The sequence below is a fragment of the Pungitius pungitius genome, chromosome 15 (assembly GCF_949316345.1).
Source record: "Pungitius pungitius chromosome 15, fPunPun2.1, whole genome shotgun sequence".
Lineage (NCBI taxonomy): Eukaryota > Metazoa > Chordata > Actinopteri > Perciformes > Gasterosteidae > Pungitius > Pungitius pungitius.
Window position 1 is genome coordinate 10,984,982 of NC_084914.1, and position 23,754 is coordinate 11,008,735.

Genomic DNA, 23,754 nt, shown 5'->3' on the forward strand with positions numbered 1-23,754 from the left:
GCATTCTACGCTTTTCGGCTTGCAATGGAGCTTTCACGTTACATGTACGAATATCTTTGCAAGTTCTATCTGAGGACAACACAAGATAATAAACAGTCCACACACAAACCGCTCCATCCTGCAAACTACCACTTTGCCCGCCCCCAGGAGCCGGGTTAGACTGATCCAGGCCTCCTCCGGGGAGCGGCGGGGAGTGGAGGGGGGAGGGGGGGTCAGAGCACTACTGGTGGTTGCTTCGGAAGCCATACCTGATGGGAGGAAAGCAGCCTGCTGCTGAAACTGCATGCTGGCCAGAGCCTGTTGGTACTGGAGCATGCTGGTGTTAAACATGGCAGAGGCCCCGTTGGCCTTCTCCAGGGCCGCCCGCTTGGGCATGGGAGCCATGACACTAGGGGTGATGCCCTGCCCAGCCAGACGGGAGGAGGCCAGGGAAAAACAGGAAAATAACAAAGAACAGAGACAGAGAGAGAGAGAGAGAGAGAGAAGGAAAGAGAGAGAGAGAGAGAAAGAGAGAGAGGTGTGTTGGAAAGAGGCAAACAACGGGAAAGAAAACAAAAAAGGTACATACGTTAGAGGACATCGTATAAACAGCACCACAGAATCATTGTGTGTACAACAACAATAGTCTCATATCATCAGTAGCAAGCAAGCAGCAGTCTGACACAAGTACTAGACAAGCAGGAGCATGGTGCTTACTGGAGCTACTGGATAACAAGCATTCATATATTCATTGTATTTCATTTGGAAGCTTACTTATGTATTATTTACTGTGTACTCCTAGGGCGGACTAAATGCAATGTGAGCAAGCATTAACTTTTCAAACAATGAGGCTGCTAACAGGAGGGGGAACAGGTAGGAAGCACAGAGAGAGGGAGGCTGCACTGCTAGCTCCATGATAAACTGTGTAAGCCACGTTTAAGTGATGGTTCACCCTCAGACAAATGGCAAAAATGGTCTCAGGCCAAGCGGCATGAGTCAGTGTGTGTGATTTTCACCATGAAAGGCTCTTTGTGAGGATTTGGTTCTGGCATTGAGGCCATCCTTGAGTGAACTATCATTTGAACTGTAATCATCTGTTATGGTGGGGTCACTCCTGTATGGTTTTAGAGAGTGCTCCTCTGAGCCCCACCCTTTATCCTTCTTACATGCACTAGTAACACAGACATGCACACATTGGATTGAGCTGCTCCACAACACTGGACGTACGACTGAAGCCATGCCACCGTTATAGAAGCTCTACTTCCCTAGCCCTCGCTGACTTTTGTTAGGCTACAGGTGATGAATTGATTGTGGCTCCTGATCGCAAAAACTCCACATTAGAATTTGTGTTAGAGAGGGATTTTCGACAGGCAGATAGATGTTTGGCGTTGGATGAAACCCGAACCCAGAAAGCCACAATCATTTGATCACAAGCAATAATGACAGATCAACAGGAGGAAAAAACAGACAACGACAACCAAAATAGCAAGGTATCTTTGGTTAAACACTGCTCTACCACAAAGCCACATGCCAAGCTAAAAGGTGAAAGGTCATAGTACCAGGTCAAAGGTTGCGTCGAGGGGTCGCTTCAGTGATTTGACAGCCGACTGAGTCTTAATTAGCAGGCAGCGAGCACATGATGGCAATGGGCCAATGGGGTTCAAGCGCATTAACATAAACCAGCAAGCAGAGGTGCATCATGGGGGCAGCAGTGCAGTTTGGGTATAGGTGAGAAAAAACAAAAACAAATAAAAAAACAAATCATTGGAATGCAATATACAAGGGGATAACAGGACTAAGGCATGCACAGTGTGGACACTAGCTCTACTGCTCAACAGTTAAATGATCATCAATAATCTATGATAACTACCAATCTACTTTAGTTATTGTCTCACAAAGATGGATGAATATAGCGGTGAGAATATTATTAAAACATTTATCTAAGTGGATTCCGGTTATCGAATAGGACAGAAAATGTGGGAGCACAGTTCACAGCTTTTCGTAGTCAGAGTGACATGACAACGATTCACCCAAAGCTCTCAGCATCAATATGTCAATGAGAGCATGCAGAAAACGGGGGGGGGGCTTCAGCCGGGCAAGTTTGGCTGCACTATTGTTCCCAGGTGCTGCTACTGTGACACAACACAATGAGGCATCCCTTTTAATAAGGTCAAGAGGAAGAGAAGTAATAGATAGGAAGTACAGAAACAATGGTGTCATAAATAAGACTGGAACATAAGAGGGGGAGAGGGAGAGAGATGGACTCTCTGCTTGTGGTCTGGGATGAGTTGAAGAAGGAACAAGCAACAGACAGGAAGTCTGTTTTTTACAGATCAGGGTTCAAAAATAAGCTAAAGGCAATTTATTGAGAGGAACACAATGTTCGATTCCTTCTTCATTTCATCCTGTTCTGAGCAGATACTACGCAAACCCAGTCGCAGACCTCTAGAGTTTGACCTGGCAAAAGCAGAACTGATAAGAGCTACGTTATACCAACCAGGAAGTTGAGACACTTTTGAAAAGCATGAGACACACAACACACTATTTCCCCACTGGGTGATCTTGTAGTAGACGGCACTGACACAAAATGCAGGAATTTCCCCAACGTTGCTGCTCTAAGCCTGTGGCGTGGGTGTAAATGAGTGTGTCGTTTACAGAGTGCTCACCATGGCCGCGGCGGCTGTGGCCTGGTTCACCTGGTGCTGGGCCGCCTTAATTTTGGCCTGCAGGTGGGCCGGCGGGTGGAAGTACTTGCACTTTTCCCGGGAGCATCGGCCCTTGATGTAGTCCATGCACACGGTGACGGTGTTGTCGTTGGTGTCGATCATGGTGCTGTCTGAGGGGTGAGCGAAGCGGCAGTCGGTCTCCCCCCGAGAGCAGTTGCCCCTCTGATACTCCCGACACACCTGGAAGCAAAGTGAGAGGCCAGATAAGACACATGAACAGTTCGTGCTTGGTGTCTTTGTGTAGAATAAATAACGTGTGTGGCATTATGGCAAGTGTGTAGCAACACACTTTTTTGCAGCTGTGCCGGATCTTCAATAAGTATCTCACATTTTGGATGTGAGGCACCAGGGGGCAGCACTTTCTTCAAAATGAGATGTGCCAAGAAGTCATGGCTATCACTCATGTCATCTCCCCTGCTTGTCAGCGGTGTGCGTTCAAGCTCCATAACACATGCTCCACTAAACTTTGCATTTCCATTTTTTTCTTCTTTTTCAAACTAATAAATAAATGAGAAATGTGAGATTCCCATTGCAGTAACAAGAACGTTTTAATTGTAGTTTCTCTTCCTCTGTGAATCAGAGAGCAAAGCATTCTTTCTAGACTCAACGATCACACCGCCAGCTACGGTAGAGGGGGACGACACAGTGAACATCGACCAGAATGCAATGCTGCCACAACGAACATCGACTTTTACTCGGTGCTCCTTTGCTACTGCTGTTGTGGAAAATCTTATCGCTCGTTCCACTCAGACAAATATTCCTCACAACAACAATGAACTACCTAAGAGAGTTTATGTGAGAGGGAGTTCATGTGAAAAGGAAACACGTCTGAAATGAAACTGAAGTCACAATCTTCATATTGCATGATGACATATTGCAGTTTATAAACTTCTGAGGGGTTTTCACCTTCTTTTAATTAGCTTCTCTTTTGAATAACGGTGCATGCTGGCACATTAGAACTCAGTTTGTGAAACAGTTTGAGTGCGGTAAAGGCTGCTGCTATTCGGCTTGTTAAACCACTTGTTGACAACACATGTCATGTTTACAGGCTCGTTATAATCCCGGCCCCTCCCCCCTCACACCACCCATCCACACAGGTCGGTTTTTTTTTAAAACCCAGTTCTATGCATCAGTCTGTTACCTCGAGTCGATCTGTTCTCAGCAGTTTCTGGGCTGCAGCGGCGGCAGCGTTGGGGACTTGGCCGACGTTGGGGTTGGAGGCCATGAGCACAGGGGTGCTGGGCATTATCTCCTGGGGCATCAGGCCTGGCGACATGGGACTCAGGTAGGGATTAAAGGCTGCGGCTGCGGCTGCGGCCGCTGCGCCGGCGTTGGTGGCCATGCCTGGCGCCATCGAGAACATGGGCTGGAAGAGAGCCAGAAATAAAAGCAGGAGAAGGAAGTAATTATGTGTACACGGGAACCACAAACTGCGAGCTCGTTGTACGGGAAGAGAGAGAGAGACAAATGGCTGAAAGAGCCACGCAGGCAGTGGAGGAGCTGCGTGCGTGTCAGCTCTTGCGTGCATCTGGTCTCACCACGTGCAGTAGCTGCAGTGTGTTCATACATGGGTGTGTCCTCTCACCATAGGTGGGAGCTGCGTGCCGGGCATCATGGCGTTGGCGAGATGCATCTGTTGGGCGAGCATGACCATGTTCTTCTGCTGGATCAAGTTGTTCCTGCCGTTGATCTCCAGCTGGGTCTTTAGGTGCGCAGGAGGGTGCAGGTACTTGCAGTTCTCCCTGGAACAACGGCCCTGAAGGCGGCACGCGGGGGTGACAAAGAGGAGCCATGAGAATCACACCTAAACTGCAGGCTTTTTAAACAGGATAATCGTGCAATCCAACAAGCCTATGTTGTGGTATGTTGGATACCAAGGTCACGGGCGGAAGATGCTGTGCTAGTAGCATCTCACTATGGCTGCGCGTGTTGGTCACTCGGACATTTGGGATCTCAGACAATTGTGGGGATCACCTGACTTTCCCTCCTGGGCCGCCATGGGGTTGAAATCACAATTATGGGATAGATTGATATAAAATGTAGCCATCATCATCAAATTTCAAGTTGTATAACACTTTGGTTTAATGACAAAGATACCGTGCCAACGTTGCCAACATTTCCATCAGTCTAAGCTGTACTTTACTTACTGTACTTTAAACGGTAATTAGTGCTAATTAGCAAACGTTGTCCTTTAATCCAGAATAATTGAAACTGTTCAATGAGAATGGACAAATCACAATGTGAATATGGCGGGAAAAAAAGAAAACTTCATTTTTGTGAAAATAAAGAAGTGAAAATTACCAGAAAGGGTCAAAGGCTTGATATCCGATCTGATTCACATCTGACCTGGCCTGGGTCCAGCACTAATTGGTAATAGCTTGCTATTCCTGTCGGTCCCGACAGGGACGTGTGTATGCGCGTGTGGGTTTGTGTGCTTGACAAACACCGTAGCTCTGATCCCCAGACATCCGACTGATCTACATTTCTAACGCTATAAATACTGTCCCCTGATATGATGGGTATATATTGTATCAGCAGTCACCCGGAGGTCACACTTCAATCTCTCTAAGTGATTATCCAAGACAGGGGTCCCTTTCTGCCTCCTGCTGTGAGTAGCCGATTCCGTCCGGTGAGGAGTAGTCTAGAAAAAAGGTCTGACACACACTTTCCGAGACAGTGCGTACACACACTGCTGTGTGCCTGACGGGGTCATATTCGGATGACAGGTGGCGTGGACACGTTTCGCAAACATTAGAGAAACTCACACGCAAAACACGTCCACAATGTAATAAAGACGAGTATTTACTTTCAGCCCTGAGGCACAGCTGAGCGGACGCTGCTGTCCCTCGCTGACAGGCCTGACCCCACTGGGATTCATGTCCATAACCCTTCGTCCCCCCCCCCCCCTCTGCCCATCTCCCTCACTTTCACTGACACTGGAGCAGTGCACAGGTGCGAGGGGCGCAGGGGGCGAGGAGAGAGGGACACTTAAATGGCAAGGGGGCATCTTTAGGATCTTTTTATTTAGTCCACTTGCCTGAAGTTGCCATCACAAATTCTCATTTCTTCTCCTTCTTAGAAGCCAAGTCTGATTACATCACATTATTTATTGCTGCCTCGATAGCAGAAGTGAGCCCGTCGATGTGGCGTTTGGTTGAGTATAGAATTCAGGAGACTTCGGACACTGACAACCCTCAGAGGTGTGTGTGTGTGTGTAATGAAATTCTACGTGTCGTACATGTGTGAGAGGTGAGAGGAGCTGAAAGGCTTCTAATAGCACTCGTCCAGAAGGTGACAATGGCATGCAGCTGGACTGCAGAGAGACGGAGATCAGAGCGGGTTGCAGAGGCCACGGGGGAATGGCGCCGCCTTCCCCCCATGTGACCCTGTCTGTCGACGGCTTGATTCACAGCTGCACCGGGCTCCTTTAATGTGGGAGTGCAACACGTGGCTTTGACTTCACTACATTTGCCATTCTGCCGAGAAAAAAACAACAACCCATAAAAGCAGCCATTTTAAAAATGAAGAATCAAGTCCCAGAAGAGGAAACGCCAGGCTTCGTGAGTAGAAGAGACAGAGAGACACTCACAAAATGAATGAGAGCTGCGTCAGGGAAATTTTAGAGCTTGCAGAGAGCGCGAGAAACGGAGAGGAGGAGAAAGACGTCGCCTCTCTCACATCGTGTTTGTGGCTGTTATTGTGACATCAGCGGCCTGGAGGAGCAGCGAGAGGTGGTGTCCACGGCAACGGAGCAGCCAGACAATCCTGCTCCAACAACAGCCTCTGAAGGACCGCTGCCCCTGAATTGGGACACAGCTAGAGATTCTAAAGACAACAACCAAATCTATTCATGAAGTATCAGCGGATTTACCACACATCTTGTCACCACCGCTTTTTGTTCTCCAGCAGGGGATCCAACACCGGAACCGACAATTACAGTATCTCATCATACCGACGCTATTTAAAGTCTTTATGCAAAAACAATTATGATTGTGCTACGGAGAGCCACGGCGCGGTGAGAAAAGCCCCTGATGAGAATGGAATTAGTTAATAGACTCGTGCTTACGGCAGAAATGATGAAAGCTATGAAACGCCATCGGTTGACTCCACAGTGCATTTTGTCTCCGTCATGCAGACTGTTTCAGGAATGTTTATTATCCACTTCTTTCTGCTGTCTGATCAAAGGCCATAATTCCAAAATGACAACAACAATTTTAATATTCCACTAACAGGTGGTTGATTACACACTGAATAAATCATCAAACATTATCATATGTTAATATTAATATTTCAGATCTCCTTTTGTAAACAAAATGTACAAAGTATTTGCTTGTGATGATTACTCTCTACTGCAATAAGAAGAGCAACATCTGCACTTCCCCCGCCTCCTATAAGGCGAGGAGTGTTCTCCGGGTGAGATCAGAGCGGCTAAACTCCGAACCTGGGAACAATAATCCCAAAAGGCTTCCGTTCGGTCACACTGATGATGAATTGGAATAACACGTCCCACCCAGATCGCACTCTTCTCACCCTGCCTCTCTCCCGTTCACACCCACCCGGCTTTTGTGACTGTGTGCGGTTTAAATAAACAATGAACCAATGTGTAAAGAATGCTGGGTGGGGCCGCATCCCATCCATTTGAGGTGGAGAGACGAAGCAAGATGTAATAATGCGCATGTGCTCGAGAGGGGAAGCGCAAACCGGCGGGGGGCCGTAGGTTGCTGTTCTGCTGCTACGTGACGGACCATGGAGACCTCTCAAGTGACCCACGCTCACCGTGTTTGGAGTAAAAACAAAACACGGGGATGAAAAACCTGGTTATTTCATTTGAATTACAACAGGAGGTCTGTAAACGTGTCTTGTTATACACAGAATTTTTATCTATTAAAAAAAAATGCTAATGGTGGTATACTGAGTATGCCTTCTTTTCAAATAAAAGACATTAAAATGTCTTTTAAAAAGTAGTAGAAGAAAGTGTGCTGCTCCTCTGTGGCCCCGCGTTCCAGTAACTACTGTCCAAACAGGCGCACACATGAAAGGCCTCTCTGCTCACACACGCGCTGTGAATGAGGCTTTGTTTTGCTGGTGAGCAGCGGACACTCGTCGGACCGGGCCCTGTGCTCTGAAATACGGAATAGAAAGTACACGAGGAGGTTCGCCGATTAGAGGAAAACATCGCAGAAATAGCCCATAAAAATGTGTTGAATAAGAAATAAAGCAGTGAGCTACTAACAATTAATGCTAGCCTTCTACAGTAAAGCATAAATGTTTTTTCTTTCGGTTTTTAGCCACTTAATGCTGCATCTAATTAATGCTTTCCAAGCGCACAAAGGAGACGTTAGAGATCTGCAGCGATGCTTCCATTTGCATTTCTTTAATCACACCATTAAAGCACTCACACACTTGTGATTATGTCCATTTCTCTCCTGCTGTTTCTTTTTCCTTTTAGATATGGGAGGGGTGGGGGGGGGGGGGTAATCTATGATAATAGTTACAGCATGGCCCCGGTGACACCACCACCACCACCACCAAACAATGACGGAGGGGAAAGGATTTTGGGATTCCACGCGGGCCGCTCAGAGAGGGATGAGGGGAGCCACAGTTGATCGTTACCATCATCGATCATTATCAGAAAGTCACCCAAAAGCAACGCCGCGCCCTTCGAAGGCCGTCTCAGTAAAAACACAAACATGCAGCCACACACACACACACAGACACACACAGACCGCACTGTTTGTGTGGACACAAACAAGGCTGACGCACACTGAGCGAGGAGTTATTCACACTTGACAGGGTGTTGGTTCGGAGAAATGCCTCGGGTCAGATGTCGCGTACACAGGAGCCTTCGCTCCAAACTTAGACCTCTCTGGTTTTCCACCCCCTTTCCCCCCCTCCGTCACTCTCTATCTCTTTTCACACAAAAACACACGTTCTGTTGACTTTGTCGTTGCGGGTTTTTCTCAGCGGTGTCCACCCGGGCGCAACTTTGCCTCCTCTCCCGTGAGGCCTAACAAGGTCACTTCTCAACTTTTCATCATCCGCAATCACAGAGCAATCTCCTTCGGCATCGATCGGAGCAGCAGTACTTTATGAAAGCCGTCCGGTGCTCGCTGTGCGAGGAGGCCTGGGAACGTTCATCTAATCATTTCTCTGCTGCCCTCCCCAGTGGGCGAGAGAAAGAGGAGTCGCCGCGCAGAAATGACGAGCTTCTGGCCAGTAACAGCACTTTTATTCCCGAAATGACTGAGGTGCGCCCCTTTTTCTCAGTTTCTAAAGGGTTAACGACCAAAGTCCCCCGTGAATCTTAATTGGCCATTTCCTAACAAATTAACCTGAACAGTGAATGTTCTGGTGAAACCAAATGTTGGACTTCCGGTGTCTTAGCGGAGCATCTGGAACGAAAGCAAATGTGCCGAAAGTCACGATATGAGGCAAAGGTAATAGAGGCACAGAGAAAGAAAAGATCCTTTGAAAGAGATAGAAAAGAGTGTGTTGTGCATGTTTCCCTCCCTCCCTCCTTCTCCTTTTCATCTCTCTCGTGCAGTATACATCCGTCTACCACTTCCGAGCGGCCGTTTTGCATTTTGCAATCTATAAACATCGCTAAAAAGCTTACAGAGGGTTTAGATTCACTCATTTAGTCTTTAACAAGCCTTTTTTTATTCCCCCTTTCTGACCCCCCCCCATTACCATACATTATCTGCACGGGGTTAGATTCCTCCTCGGTTTGGGCCACCTAATGTGCAGAGAAACAGAGAAAAATTCTCCTCCATTCATGGCCAATTAATGACCACCCACCAGATGATTAATATGGTTTACAGCATTTACAGATTTAATCTGGCGTGTTTTCTGCCAACCTGACCTCACACACTGTAATCCTATCCAGAGACCTAATCCCACTGGCAACGGGCATGAGCCTGTGGGTTGATTAAATTTATTCATGAGGCTACTTCACCTCTCTCACAAATTCTAAACAAGTGTTGATGTGCTGAAATAAAGGCGCAACAGAGTTGGGGATGATTCTCTTCTTTGTACATTTTTCAAAAAAAGTCTGAATTGCATATAGTATAATGGAAAAACCATTGCAATCTAACCAACGAATTCCCCCCCCCCAAGGTCCAGTGAAAACTTATTAACAGGCAGCGTGTGAATGCAAAGTGCGGTACGTTATGAACCGGCTGGTGGTGTGGGGAAGGGAGGCAGTGCAGTATGAGGCGGTTCCACCAGGACGTGTCACACAAAACTAATCAGGGATAACATGAAGTGGACGCCATGCGGTGCCAATGGTTCAGGTCAACAGAGAAAAACAAGGGCACATGACAGATAAAGGCCAGCCGAAAAAAGAGGGATGTTGATGGACTGTTAACCGCTGACTTGTTTCATTAACTCAATGTCACATAAGAAGGGTGAGAGGGAACACTTTATAAATATGGATAGGTTTTGCAGTAGTGCGGTTCGTGATGGAATCGGAGAAAAGGAGAAGGTAACGGGTTAGGCGGGCCCAGACACTGGGACTTTGAGAAGGAATGCGCTATGGATGGATCAGACATCGGTGATGTCACTCCTCGTGTGCCTTTCACCGCCAGGAGGCATCCTACCTGCTGCTGCTGCTTTTACGCTTTGGCTTTAGGGGAAGGTCTTCTGTTAGACCTAACAGCTGGAGAAAGGGAGGATCAGCGCCATAATGCGTTGAGAGAGTTGAGACTAAATGAGCAGCTCTGCCCTCGAGCTCTCCTCCTCCTCCTCCTCCTCCTCTCCCACCTGCCTAATGGCGGGATAATGGCAGAGCTGGCAGAAGGGCCGCGTGACTGTTCGCAGGTAAGGCGAGGTAATGACAAAGCTGAGGAGGAGAGGAAGCATGTGAGAGACAGAGATGGGTAGAGGTTATCAGGAAAAGTGTGACCCTTCTTCCCTTCTTCTCCTTAGATTGACTTAAAATTTTATTAAATTATTTTACTATACTATGCTTTTGTGCCATAAAAATAATAAGTAATATACTAATAATGAGTACCGTAATTGATCTTCTGTTATATTACAGCAAGTGTTCGTAGTACTAAGTTGCACTTTAATGCTAAAGTCCACATAGTCTTTTATATTCTGTGCTGGCTTGTTATCTATCGCTCTTTATTGAAGATTTATGATGTTTACACAGACAGAAATGATCAAAGCCAAGACTCATGCAAGCGAGGGATGGTGAACTTGTTTCATAAATGAAATGCTTAAATACGGTTTGAGGTATCTGGTATTAAAATAAAGTTACGTTCAGCTGCATTGCGGTTCCGCAATATGAAATTAAAGCATGACGAGTGTTCAAACATTTGTCAATATTTGTTCAATATTGGTTAATCAGGGAAGCAAAAAACCCTCAGGCTTTGTCGCTACAGTTGTAAATACAGTATGTCTGTAGAGAGAGAGAGAGAGAGAGAGAGGCTAGAGAATTGATCATTGTATCAGTTGCGTTATAAAGGGGCCCAGTGTGACGGGAGGGACAGGGACGGCTGACACTGAGAAGAAAAGACTGTTGTTGCTGGTCTTCCGTCACATAGGCTCACAGAGAAGACGCACAGCTAAACTGATCCGACAAGGATGCGCACACAATGGAAGAAGCAGACCTAAGAAGTGTGTGTGTGTGTGGTCCAGAATCACACACACACACACACACACACACACACAGAGGTCCCAACACAGATCTCTCGAGCATGAAAGTGACAAAGACGTAAGAATAAACCATCCAAAGCCGGGACACAGAGACGTAACGGATCCTTCTTGCCGCACCAAAAAGCCCCTGCGAAGCGACTCAGCTCTTATCTACAGAAGACCCGCTCGTTTTAATCAGGGAGCGCCGAGCGCCACCAAACCGCCGCCGCAGCGATAGCAATAGCTCTATTCTGGTAAAAGCTGAATGTAATGGATGACTGACTCCAAACCTTGTTCATTTAAACGGAGAGACAGTGTCATTTTGAATGCACACAGATATCCCATTAAAAACCCAATTAGGGGCATCAGAAGCACTGACTGCAGAGGGAACAAACCCTCATGGAGCCGTGAAACAGTGTGTGACCCACAGCTTGGCTGCAGTACCTGGACCTGAGGTTACCTCAGTGCTAGTCATAACAAGCTTCGCTGACCACACACCTTTAGCCTGAAAATACATGTGTCTTGGTCAGATTCAGAGGCCATTACACTGTGCACATTGTAACGGTGTGGTTAAACTAGGTTAAAAATAAATGCTCAGCAAAATTAGACCCTTGAATCAAATTGTTTTGGGTTTTATTACTTTGTTGTCAGCCAAAGAAATGAGAACATATGTGGTGTGCCTTTTAATGCAGTGTGTGACAGCAGAGCTCAATACACATTAGTCTTCTGAAGTCGCACACATACGCTTTAACACACACACAGAACATGAACGTGTTGATTCCACTGCACAAAGATTGGGAAAAAAGCCCCTTTCGACTAGAAACACGGCTAATATTTACCTCACATACACGTCTGTCCAACCATGTCTCAATGTGTGTGTGTGTGTGTGTGTCTGCGAGCGAGTCTAACCTTAATGTACTTCCACTGTACATAAACATGCTGTCAAGATCCAATCAGCAAAATAAGATGGAAGATAGACAGGAACGCCAGACAGCGAGAGACAGAGAGAGATAAATAAGCGATAACATCCCGCCCTCTGCTCTGCAGGAATGTAATCTTGGCTAAGGGCCGTGTGGTAACACAAAGAAACCCGCTGCAACAGCACAACTGACACAGATACACACACACACACACACATGATCAGGCACATGTGTTTGTCCTAGTCTTGTCCAGAACAGACACGACCACAGTGGGTATGTCAGGCTGGCAGGTAGACAAAGAACAAGGTCTATGCTGGTGGTCCCATGTCAGAAGGCTAGCACTTTTTTTGTGACACAGACAGCAGTGTTGTGGGTAAACATGGAGCTCCTGCACCTGGGTGCACACAAGGTCAGTAGACACCTCTGCCCATGAACTAATGCTAAATGAGATTATGTGTGTGTGTGTGTGTGTGTGTGTGGGGGTGGGTGGGTGGATGGGTGGGGGCGCGCACTTGTCAACCACTCTGTCCGGGGATGGGTGTGGCCTGAAGCAAATGATGCAAAAACCAGACTGAGCAGGAAATCAAGCTGAAGGCGTAACCGAAATGGGCAGAGAATGAAAACAAGCAGCGGCGGACTAGAATAGGCTTGCACCAAATGAAAGTGGGATGGTACAGTACTTGAAATAAAGCTGGCAGCATACCCATGTGTGGGTGTGGTGGAGCTGCAGGGTAGCAGCCCATTAACGGTAGAGAGCAACCTATATCATTTCTGACTTATCCTGGTACAAACTAATGGGCCATGAAGCCAGAGACGATTATCATACTCAAGTAGTCGAGTTTAGTGATTACGACTGCTGAGCAGCAGGTCACTTCCTCAACACATTTCACCTTTCAAGTTCTCGCCGAGATACAGTGCATAAAGGCGCGCACCCTTTTCCCACCTGTCTCAACGGTCAGAGCAGATCAGAATATTTTATTTAACTGAAGGTAGGAAACGGTTAGACAGATTTAGAATGAGCGTGCGCTTAGGAAGTTAATCATTGATAGTTAAAGTTACAAAGCTGGCTTTATGTCTGGGAGCTCCGGCAGCCACTGTCCTTCTGCAAATATTTACTCTGCTTCGACATAGCTGGCCCGCCTGTGCAGCGCCAAAAAAGATCCACAGGCAACCGAGCGGGCCGCACTCTTGAGGTTGGGGACCACAGGTCGAAGGCCAGTGAACACACAACATGTTGCATGGAGACGCGCACAACACTTTGTTTCAAGTCCGTGTCCTGGACGGAAACTTGGTACAGAATGATTGTCTAGTTTTGGGGGTAGATCATCCACTTCTGATTTTTTTTTTCTCGTATAATAATATTCCCTGCTCTAATTCACCAAGCATTGACTCGACACACGTGGTTTTCTGTGTGTGTTTGCCCCATGTAAAAAAAGGAGGTCGCAGAGAGAGAGAGAGAGAGAGAGAGAGAGAGAGAGAGAGAGAGGCCCTGCTGGGGAAATGGCCGGGTTTGGGTGTGACCTGCTGAGCTATGCACTGGTGATCATGTGAGACCTGTTCTAATTATACACTTCTCAAGAAGAAGGCCGATCCTCCCTCATGGCCAGAAAGTTTGTGCACGTGTCCAAGACGATGCAGTGTGCGTGCGCGCGTGTGCCTGTGTGTATTTTGCTTTGGGCGTACGGGTAACGGGGAGCGATGTGGCTTCAAGTGACAATTACTAAATCGAGAACTTTTGAACGAATGAACGTGGGGGAAAAGTGAAACAGGAAATTAATGGTGTGTGTTTCTGGGTCAATGTGACAGAAAATATTGACAATACTGTGAATGTATCTTATGTTTGTTCCTCCATATATGTTCTCTCTCTCTCTCTCCCTCCCTCCCTCCCCGTGCAGGTTTAAGAAGCCTGCTCTGTTTTTCATTACCAGTGGAAAAAATGGGGCATACGGTTTAAAAAAGTATTGCACATCGTCATTAACACACAAGTTCTAGTGGAAAATGAGTCCAAACTACTAAAATAGGCCCCTTGGTTCCCTCAAAAGCCCTCCATATTTCTGCAAGCTACTCTTTTCCAGGGGTTGACCTTTACCTCAGTGGGAATGAGATTTTAAACAGAAGTTCACAAATAAAGATCCTTGTGCTTGTGGATAAAAGCTCTATTGTGCAGACAGTGACTGTCTTCATATGGTTCCTGTATTGAAAGGAGGAGGCTATGCCATCTCGATCTCAGTGGCTTAGCGTCTCACAGCGTTATTCACGTTTGTAGCCAAGGCCGCCATTGCTACTTTGCTCAGTAATATCCCTCGACACAGCGATATCACTCCAACAAAGTCTAACGGGAAATTACATAAGCATTCAGCAGATGTGGTCGGATCACAGGTGGAGTCGAGATGTACTACTTAATAAGGACTTATTTTGCTTTGTGACATGCACAGTGAGGATTCTTGGGTAGAGTTCAGCCTGGCCTTGACAATGTTCCTCTGTCCACATCTGGCTCCAAACCCATCGACTCACACACACACGCTGTCCTCATCCTATAACTGCCCTGTACTAACGCTGCCAATGACCACGAGTCACCAGTGTCTGCAGGACGACAACACTAACAGAAATAAAACACACTCTCTCTGCGTGTGTGTGTGTCAACGCTGGAAACTTTGGGGCGAAGGTCTGCCCATCTCCAAAGATCTTATGCTCCGAAAAAAAGACAACAAGAGGTTTTTGCTTCTCTGTCTAAGGCGGAAACAGTGAGACTGAGTGAGTGAGAGCTACGCGGTGATGCTACTGCATCGCTCCTCCCTAGCTGTTCAAACGTGTTGTGCTCAGGGCATCCATATGGGTCTGTACATGACACAGCCTAGTCATCTGTGCTTTCCTGTTCAAACGCCAGAACACAGCAGTGTGTTTCACCTCCGGAGGGACTGTGCTGATTTAGTCTCTAGTGTTGTTTGAGTACGGCGCAATCAGTTGGAAATGTGACTCCTAAATGACTGCTGAAATAAGTGCAGTAAACACGCGCAAACACTTCAGCGTCTCCTATAAATTCCACAGTGCAGTGTTACAGATGCCTGACTTCTGCTTCCTGAATCTAAAAAGGCTGCTAGTCCCCCGTTTGTGCCTGTGATCACATGTTCTAGTCACCTGACCAGAAATAGGTGGAATCAACGAGAGCACATGCTGTATCCAGATGGTGCGCCCTAAAAGGACAGTCTTTTGGAAACTGCTGTTTCCAGTGTGACTCCATGTATTTTCTCCAACTGCACGATCACATCTTATCTGTTGGACAATGTGTGTGTGTGTCTGAGATCTGACCTCCAGACTTCCTGTTCTCCACTTCTCCTTTCTTACCTTGAGCGAGTCGAAGCACGCGATGACCCGTCCGTTGTCCACCTGACAGCTCTTGGCCGGATGAGCAAACTTGCATTCCTGGTCGGAGCGGGAGCACGTGCCTCTCTGGAACTCCCGGCATACCTCAAGCGTCAGCCACTTTGTGTCGCGGATGTGTGCCATGTTCATCGCCATGGCAACACGCTGGCAATAGTTATTCCGAGCTGAAATCTGTTCAAGCGCGAATAAAGTACCCCTATTGTTTTAATCCAGTTATCAAGTTATTTCTCCTAATTTGTTGTGAGAGTCTGTGCCCTTTGTGTCCTTGTCCGAAGTGAAATGTTGCAGGACGAATGTTATGGGAATCCCGATCAATCTACCACAGCAGGCGCGCTTGTATCCGAGAGACGGGTCCGCCTAGCAACGGGGGTGCCGCTCGTGGCCCGACTTTGCTCGCACAACCAACTCACCTCTAACAGTCATAAGCCAACGGGGCAAACAGGCGCATGGGCCCTCTGGTTCTCATGCAGTGAAGCAGGCAACAGAGGTGACAGTCTGGGTGTAGCCTGCTACAGACGCTGAGGACTGAGCGCAGGCCTGGTGGGTTGAAGGCAAAGGTTAAAGGCAAGGTGGGTGAGATGCTGCGTCGTGCGTTGGAGCTGCTGTGGTAAGGCTGGTGGAGGATGCCGATGGCAGAGCCGAGGCGGGGGGCCCCTGCTGCGAGGAGTGGGCGGTGGACGGATGGATGGACGAGCAGGTCGGAGCGTGGGCCGCCGTGTGGATGTTTGCCGCTGTCCTTGTTCTCGTGTTACCGTGGCAGCAAGCGCGCGAGGCAGGGGGAGGGTGGAGAGGGCGGGGGGGAGGAGGGGTGGAGCTTCAGCTGTAGAAGCAGGTCAAAGCTGCAGCAGACATCAGGGAAGGCACTTCCTCTGGGGAGAGAGATAGAAAGAAAGAGAAGGAGAGAGAGAGAGAGGTGGGAGAGAAAGATTAGGGCGGACTATACACAGCCAAAGAAAACATTCAGGTTTATCACTCCTTCGTTTATCTTTCATAGGAGCCTCTGACCTGCAGCATTTTTAAATCTGCTGCTATGTTCTGTGGGAATTAAGTAAAAAAAAATATGTAAAAATTTAAGAAATGCAGGGGTGTTAGCTAAAACAAACAGAACTTTCACTCGCCCTGCGCTCTGAACACACATGGCGCGCACACACACTCACCTCGCCACGCTACACAGACACACATACATGCACAAAGCAGCTATTCACAACTTTCCACCTCTTCTGGTCGACGCAGGAAAATCGGATCAAATCCCGTATCACTTACAGTCGAGTTCAGCAAAGCCCGCCATTGCAAATGTGTTCAGAGGTGAAAGAAAAGGAAGAGAGTGAAAGCAGAGGGGAAGTCGAAGCAGGGCAGGAGGGAGAAGCAGTTAGTCATTTCCCTTCTTGCAAAGCGGTGTGAGAGCGGGGACCAATGAGAGTTTGCGGAGTTGCAGCAACATTCTGGGCTAAGCGCCAGGTGAGAACAGGGGGGAGGAGCAAAGAGGAGGCTGACCTGCCTGGTGCTGGAGAGAGAGAGAGAGAGAGAGAAAAATAATTTGACTTGCTATTTCTAAGACTACCTGCTATCTCGCAAACTAATTTCAAGCAACAACGTGAAAGATCCGGCACAGTATTATTGTCCATAACTTGTTTCTAAATAAAATGCACCATCATTCATAAATGATCTCAAAACAGAGATGTAATATATTTATTATTATTTTAATATGGTTTGGGTTTTTTCCATTGTACGGGTTGGCTGAGGGGGTATTTGAAGGATTGGGCTCCAGTGGGCCCAGTCGGCTCTTATCGCTCAGGCAGGGAAACTCACCACACCCTGTGTCGAGAAATCGCTTTTCCCAGAACACCATGGGCACCTTCAGCAATGCCTTGAAGAGCTTCTAGCTTTACAGCACTGCAACACTGCAACACACTATATCAGAGCCCTGCAGCAGTACAGCCCAGATCACGATGACCCAGCCACATGGATATACGTTACAGAGTGAAGGGCGGGCTGTGGGTGTGGAGATGAGGGAGGGAACGGGGGGGGGGGGGGGGGGGCTTAGTTTCACCTTGGGTGACCCCTACGATTGCAAAAGTAGCATTACTGCTACAAGTGACCTTTGGATCGAAAATGTAATCATGACACAAACCCTACAACTGCCCAACCCCCACATACAGTACGAATCTGCCATATCATGCACTTTTCACGGTAGACAATATCAATTTGACAAAGTGCGCCCAGAATTAACTCCATGTTTAGAAAGTAAGTTTCTTAATTTTTATCTTGATTGCTGTGAAAAACGCAGAGTGAGCCAAGTCTCTCCATGTAACCCTGTATGCCCTTCGGTGATATTATTTTAATGTTGATATTACGTGTGTTTATTGCTCAGTCTGATAGGGCTCATGGCAGCACACTTTAACTACCCAAATAGACTTTGTATTAACTCGAGGTCAGGTGAGCTCCTCAGAATGACCCTTAGCCACAGCTGGACAGGAGTTCATTGGGTGGGAGAAAGACAGCTATCCTAAAATGTTTTGGAATTCAAGGTGCCGCAAGCTGTCTTCAATCAAATGAGGGAATGTGATGACTTGATACAGGAAAACGCCCCCCCCCCCTCCACCGATATTCTGTCTGACTGCCTAATCTGTTACTATGGTTTCTATTAGAGCCAGATGAGCACATATCTGTGAGACACAGACAATGTGGTATGGTATGAGACAGTGCCAGAGATAATGAGAGCTCATTATGATCCATCATGTCTGGACATGGGTGTCCTTCCCTTATTGATTTCTTCATCTGCACGGTCTCTCCTGTCAGTATGCCACTCCCTCTATCTAATTCCACTTAGCGGTTGGTGCTCTTTGTGCCCGCGGCATCCATTTCAAATAGATGACTTATAAATACCATCTACTTATCTTCTCTAACGACAGGATTGAAACTGCTTTAACCCAGTTCATCCTTCTCCACTATAGTCCTCGGGTTCCCTCAACCGTCCACAACTCCGCCCACGCCTGTGCGCCCTGGTTGTGTCTGTCTGGCCTGCGTTCTCTTCCAGCATCCTCAGCTGCACTACCTCAGATTCCAAGGTCTCGCAAGCTGGTGCAAGGTCGACCACACTGGAGAGAGGGAAGATGGCGAAAGAGAGACAGAGGGGGCGAGAGAGAGAGAGAGAGATAGAGAGAGAGAGAAAGCAAACGGACGGATACTTCCTTTCGACCTTTAGGACACGTGGCAGAAAAACGACATGGCTGCAAGAAGGGAAAAGTGTGTGTGTGTGTGTGTCTTCAACATCAGCAGGCAACCCGCCGCAGCCCGCGGCCATGTGACACCAGCGTACGCCTAAATGGGACAAACGGTTTCCGGCTAACAAAAGCAAGCCGTCATTTGCTCTCTCTGGCGTGTGAGTCACAAGACACATCTGTTTCCCAACGAGCCAAAGACCCTGTCGAACAACATTAGCTTAACCTCCACTGAAAGCGCAAACCATGCATGACTGCCACGCATTTGGACGGTGGACTGTGATGGTGACGCACGGACGTTAGGATGTTTTCTTGAACCCAGGGAGCTGTTTTGTGTATGAAGACATGTCTCGACTGACTGAATATCAGACCGATGAAAACAACGTTCTTTGTTTCTGACCTGGTCTGGCCTAGAAGACTAAATGCTACGGACAGAGTTGCAGTAATGGGACTTCCTCAGAAATGAGGGAGTGGCACATTAATAGTCTAGTTTAGAATGTTTCAACACCACAGATCACGAGTTACTGGAGGGTTTAGAAACTTAATTGATGCAGTATGAGTAGAGCTTAAGACAAAATGCTACGCTGAAGTTGTAAAATCTGATATGGCAACCTAACTAACAAACCACAGCTTCTAGCCGGAGCTCCTGTTTCCAGCTTAGACTGCAGAGAAAGAGCCGCCCGTCTCTCTTGGCTTGCGGCTGTTTGGTGAAAGGAGCGGTTTCAGCATATTGACAGAGGTGGAGTCAGGGTGACAGTTTGCTAAGACAGGTCGTCTCAGTGGAAGGACGCTGAAGGAAATGCAACACCACAGGACTCACTCCTTCTGCTCCACGTGCTCAGAATATATATATATATATATGTCGATATTGCCCTCATTGACCTTGCACTCACGCTCGTACATGCAAGGACACGTGAGCATGTTCTCCTCGCATCAAAAATAAGTGATTAATACACAATTGATCTATATTTAAGTGTAGTTTGTTATTATTGGACTGGCTGGAGATGAAATATGTTCACATGCACAGCCATCTCTGTCAATTCTTGCTCATTTGAGTTAACACCATTGTTGGTATTGCTATTGACCTCCTTGTGTCACGGTGTGGGTTTAAGTCTCGTTTTATTTTGTAGTTTCCTGTCTCATGTGTCCCAGGGTTAGCTTCACTTCCTGCCCTGTCGTGTCGCGTCAACCTCTGTGATTGTCTGCCATGTCCCTGATTGTTTCCACCTGTGTCCAATCACCTGCACTTTCCCAGTGTATTTAAGCCATTTGTGTCTCTGGTCTGTTGTCGCGTCATTGAATGTTGTTACGTTGAATGTGTTTTGTCTGAGCCTGTCCAGGGGCCTGTTTCAGAAAGGAGGTTAAGTGAAAACTCTGAGTATGTTAACCCTGAAATGAGGGAAACTCTGAGTTTTCTGTTTCAGAATGGGAGGTATGTTAAACCTGAGAAAGCAGAGTAAGTCAAGCCTGTTTCAGAAAGAGAGGTAACTTATACTCAGAGTCAGTTACCATGGCAACTTACTCTGTGAACCTAACCTGGTCGGGAGCAGGTTTTCTTCGGGAAACCCAGAGTTTATTTCGTCTCCTCCCCTTTTTTAAAGAGGAAGTGGTATTTAATCACCTCATTCATTCTTTCGGTATTCATTCATTGCGCACATTTCAGTCACGCAGAGCGCATCAAATCAAGTGAATGAAATGGCATGTCCTTTTTTGGACGATCCTGTGGATGAAGAGGCTGCATTAATCAGTAGGGAGTTGCATTTACGTCGGGAGAGGATTTTGAGACCCAGAGTGGATTTTTTGTCATATCCATATTCATTTTTATTTGAGCGGTACCGTTTTTCTTTACAGTCAATAAGATACATCCATAATCTCATCCATCCTTACATAAGAAACATCAGCCATCGCGGCCGTGCTCTAACATCCGAGCAGATGCTTTGCGTTGCATTACGTTTCTTTGCAAATGGTAGTTTTCTGTATAACATTGGGGATGCAGAACATATCAGTAAGGCTACTGTTTGCAGAGTTGTATGGAAAGTGTGCCTCGCTCTTAAGCGCTTTCTCCAAATTTTTGTGCTGTTTCCTGGGCACAAACCCGTGAAAGCCATCAAAGAGGAGTTTCACAGGATTGCAGGTCAGTGATGTATAAATCGGTTTAAATGAGGCTAACCTGATAAATGACGTTCAGTTAAGAGCATATTGCTGCGACCCCTGGAAGTAAACTAATAATAGAATTCCTTTTAGGATTTCCGAATGTGGTTGGATGCATTGATGGCACACATATTCCCATCATTGCACCTTCCGAAAATGAAGCGGACTATGTCAACAGGAGGTCCATCCACAGTAATAATGTGCAAGATTGCACCTACATGAAAATTAAAATTAGGTTGAATAACACACTCTTCTTCCAGTTTCACTTCTGATATTATAACAGTTGGGCAAGTCACTTATATTACTAACTACAACTGGCTTCTTCAACAGTGTAATTAGATTAATGTAATAATGACTATCTCTAGAAAGTATTGGTCTACTTATTACTAATTACTTTCTAAATCCCATATCAACTTCAACCACTTGAACAATACAAGGAGAGACAAGAAACTGCACTTTTAATGCTTTCAAATAAACATTATACAATTGCATGAATTATTCTTGAAAAAATATATCTTTTAAAATTTGATGTTAAATCCACTATTGTTTTATACAGAATTGCTTTATAGTTTATGCAGCATTTAATGCAATTACATCAGATTTTACTTTAAATTACGGAATTAAATTACAGTTTTTAGATTACATAGAAATTAATTACACACAACACTGTATAACAGTAATTCAAATGTAAACTTACGCATTGACTCGAGCAGCTATTTTCTCCCAAGCTAACTCTCTGTCCTTCGCCGCTGCAGCCGTGTTGCTTTTTTTTAAAATATATGTTCGTACTCTCCATATGCTTGCATAAGCACATCCAGTTCTGCTGGTGAAAAATATGAAGACCTCTTTTTGTCTGGCGCTGTTGCCATGGTGACTCGTAATATCTGCGCTCCATTGATAATGGCTTTTTATAGTTGTGGTGCACGCGCTTAACTCAGAGTAGGTCAACTCAGAGTTGATTGAACTAACTCATTTCAGCTGTTCTGTAACCGAAAACTCAGAGTTTCCCATCTCAGGGTAAGTCAACTCAGAGTTCAAGTTTTAACTCAGAGTTGGTTGAACCTCCTTATTGAAACAGGCCCCAGATCCCTGGTTTGCCCCAAGGCAGTTAGTTAAATTAAGTATTTTTGTGCCCGACGCCCTGCTTCCGCCACCCAGTTGTGACACCTTGTTGTCATCACTATTAAGTCGTGATAATAGTCTTGAATATTAGTTTAACTGACTTTCTTCTCCCAAATTAAATAAAGTGGTACGGAAAGTCTTAAGCATGGAACGCACAACAAACAATGCCTATTGATTTCTCTGAGAGAAACCTCTGAGAAACAATCCGATCTCTTGTTTAGTATACATGGACAGAGCCGTTCACACACACACAAAAACCTATACAAACACACAAACCGCGATGTGTCCTGACAGAGGGTGATCTTAAGCTGTGGTGAATTTCAGACTGATTGTGCAACAGTGCATCATTGTGTGTAAGTTGTCATGTAGTCAATAAGGATAATGTCTGGCCTCGTGGCTTAACGTGTGTCCCGTTGGCTCATAGTTATGTCGTCCGTGTCAATGCGCCGTGACACAGGAAGGCTGGTTTCCGCACACACAGGCAGGTCACACATTCTAGGAAAACCTGAATCAATGAGAGGAGAAAAACTGAAAATACCAGGAATGAATGGTTGGAGGAGCACGGATCAAGGCACCCACAACATCTACCAGTCTGTGATGGGACCCGCCTCGAACATGCCGAGGCCAACGGACTTGGGGGGGAGGTCACAATGGCCGAGACAAAGGAAGGGACTGTGAGAGAGAGTGTGACCATCAGGGCAGGGGTGTCTCATTAAATGTCGAGGTGTCACGGCTACGCGCAGGAGCTCACGCCACTGACGTGAGGAGAAAACAGGCTTGTGTTGAGGCGTGAGCGAAGAAGAAATTAACACTTGCTACTGGCTGCGGGACGTGCTGCCCGCCCCCTGCTTGTCACTGTCACTGTTGTGTGGTCAGGTGTTCCTCTTTACTGCAATGCTTGAGAAACACTTAACTGTGTGTCTCACATCGGTTGAAGGCAATGGGTATGAGCTCAGCTCGGGAATTAAGTCACGGTGAAGGTGTCTCGCTGAGCAGAAGGCGTGTTGAACTGCTGCTCAGAGGGGGTTGAAATGTGGTCACAACACAGTAGGGACATACAGACGAGCCCTCGTGTAATGAAGGCTTAACCTGTCAGCGAAGGTTCAACCATGCACATAATCCTGTCCGTAGGGCAGATCCTAGTCCAGGGGCAACAACGTAAATAATTAGCAGTTTGCACCTCAGTTCACACACATCAATGCGGTGAGAAAGCGATATCCTCCTCGACATTATTAGCCATAATCTCCGCATCGACAACCGCGGCACATCCCTCAAGCGTCTGCTCATCAGAAATCGACAGTCTACCAACAGCAAAGCGTCCGCGGGGGACTCACAAAGTCTCAACAATGCGATCTGCCACACATCTGTCTGTGCTGTGCATGCTTGCATGTGTGCCTGTGTGCCTGTGTGTGTGTGTGTGTGTTACTGTCTGAGCCACCCTGAATCCCCCTAAGTCACAACAACAACATTCCTCATCATCGCCACAACCACACCACCAGGAGGTAGCCCAGAGAGGCGAGGGGGAGGAGGGCCGAGGTGGTGAGGAGCGGGACAAAGAAAGAGGCGAGAGACCGAAGGCTAAAGTTGAAAGCTCTGGAGATCCTCTGGCTTTTG

At 46.8% G+C, this 23,754-nt stretch overlaps 1 protein-coding gene across 22 annotated transcripts in view; it reads right to left on the minus strand.

Moving 5' to 3' along the window:
* mbnl1 (muscleblind-like splicing regulator 1) overlaps positions 1 to 23,754 on the minus strand; it is a 36,126-nt gene that overhangs the window by 6,302 nt on the left and 6,070 nt on the right. For 15 of the 22 annotated variants that reach the window (XM_062557521.1, XM_062557523.1, XM_062557525.1 and 12 more), the window contains exons 2-7: positions 15,608 to 16,515; positions 4,291 to 4,461; positions 3,847 to 4,071; positions 2,646 to 2,885; positions 1,539 to 1,592; positions 249 to 402 (exon numbers count right to left, since the gene is read on the minus strand). In XM_062557521.1, the coding sequence (XP_062413505.1) occupies positions 249 to 402; positions 1,539 to 1,592; positions 2,646 to 2,885; positions 3,847 to 4,071; positions 4,291 to 4,461; positions 15,608 to 15,781 (1,018 nt within the window). In that variant the 5' untranslated portion in view covers positions 15,782 to 16,515. Of the gene's footprint in view, positions 1 to 248; positions 403 to 1,538; positions 1,593 to 2,645; positions 2,886 to 3,846; positions 4,072 to 4,290; positions 4,462 to 15,607; positions 16,516 to 16,651; positions 16,874 to 16,909; positions 17,282 to 23,754 lie in introns of those variants that run through there. The other 7 variants (XM_037458052.2, XM_037458047.2, XM_037458048.2 and 4 more) reach the window with 3 other exon arrangements.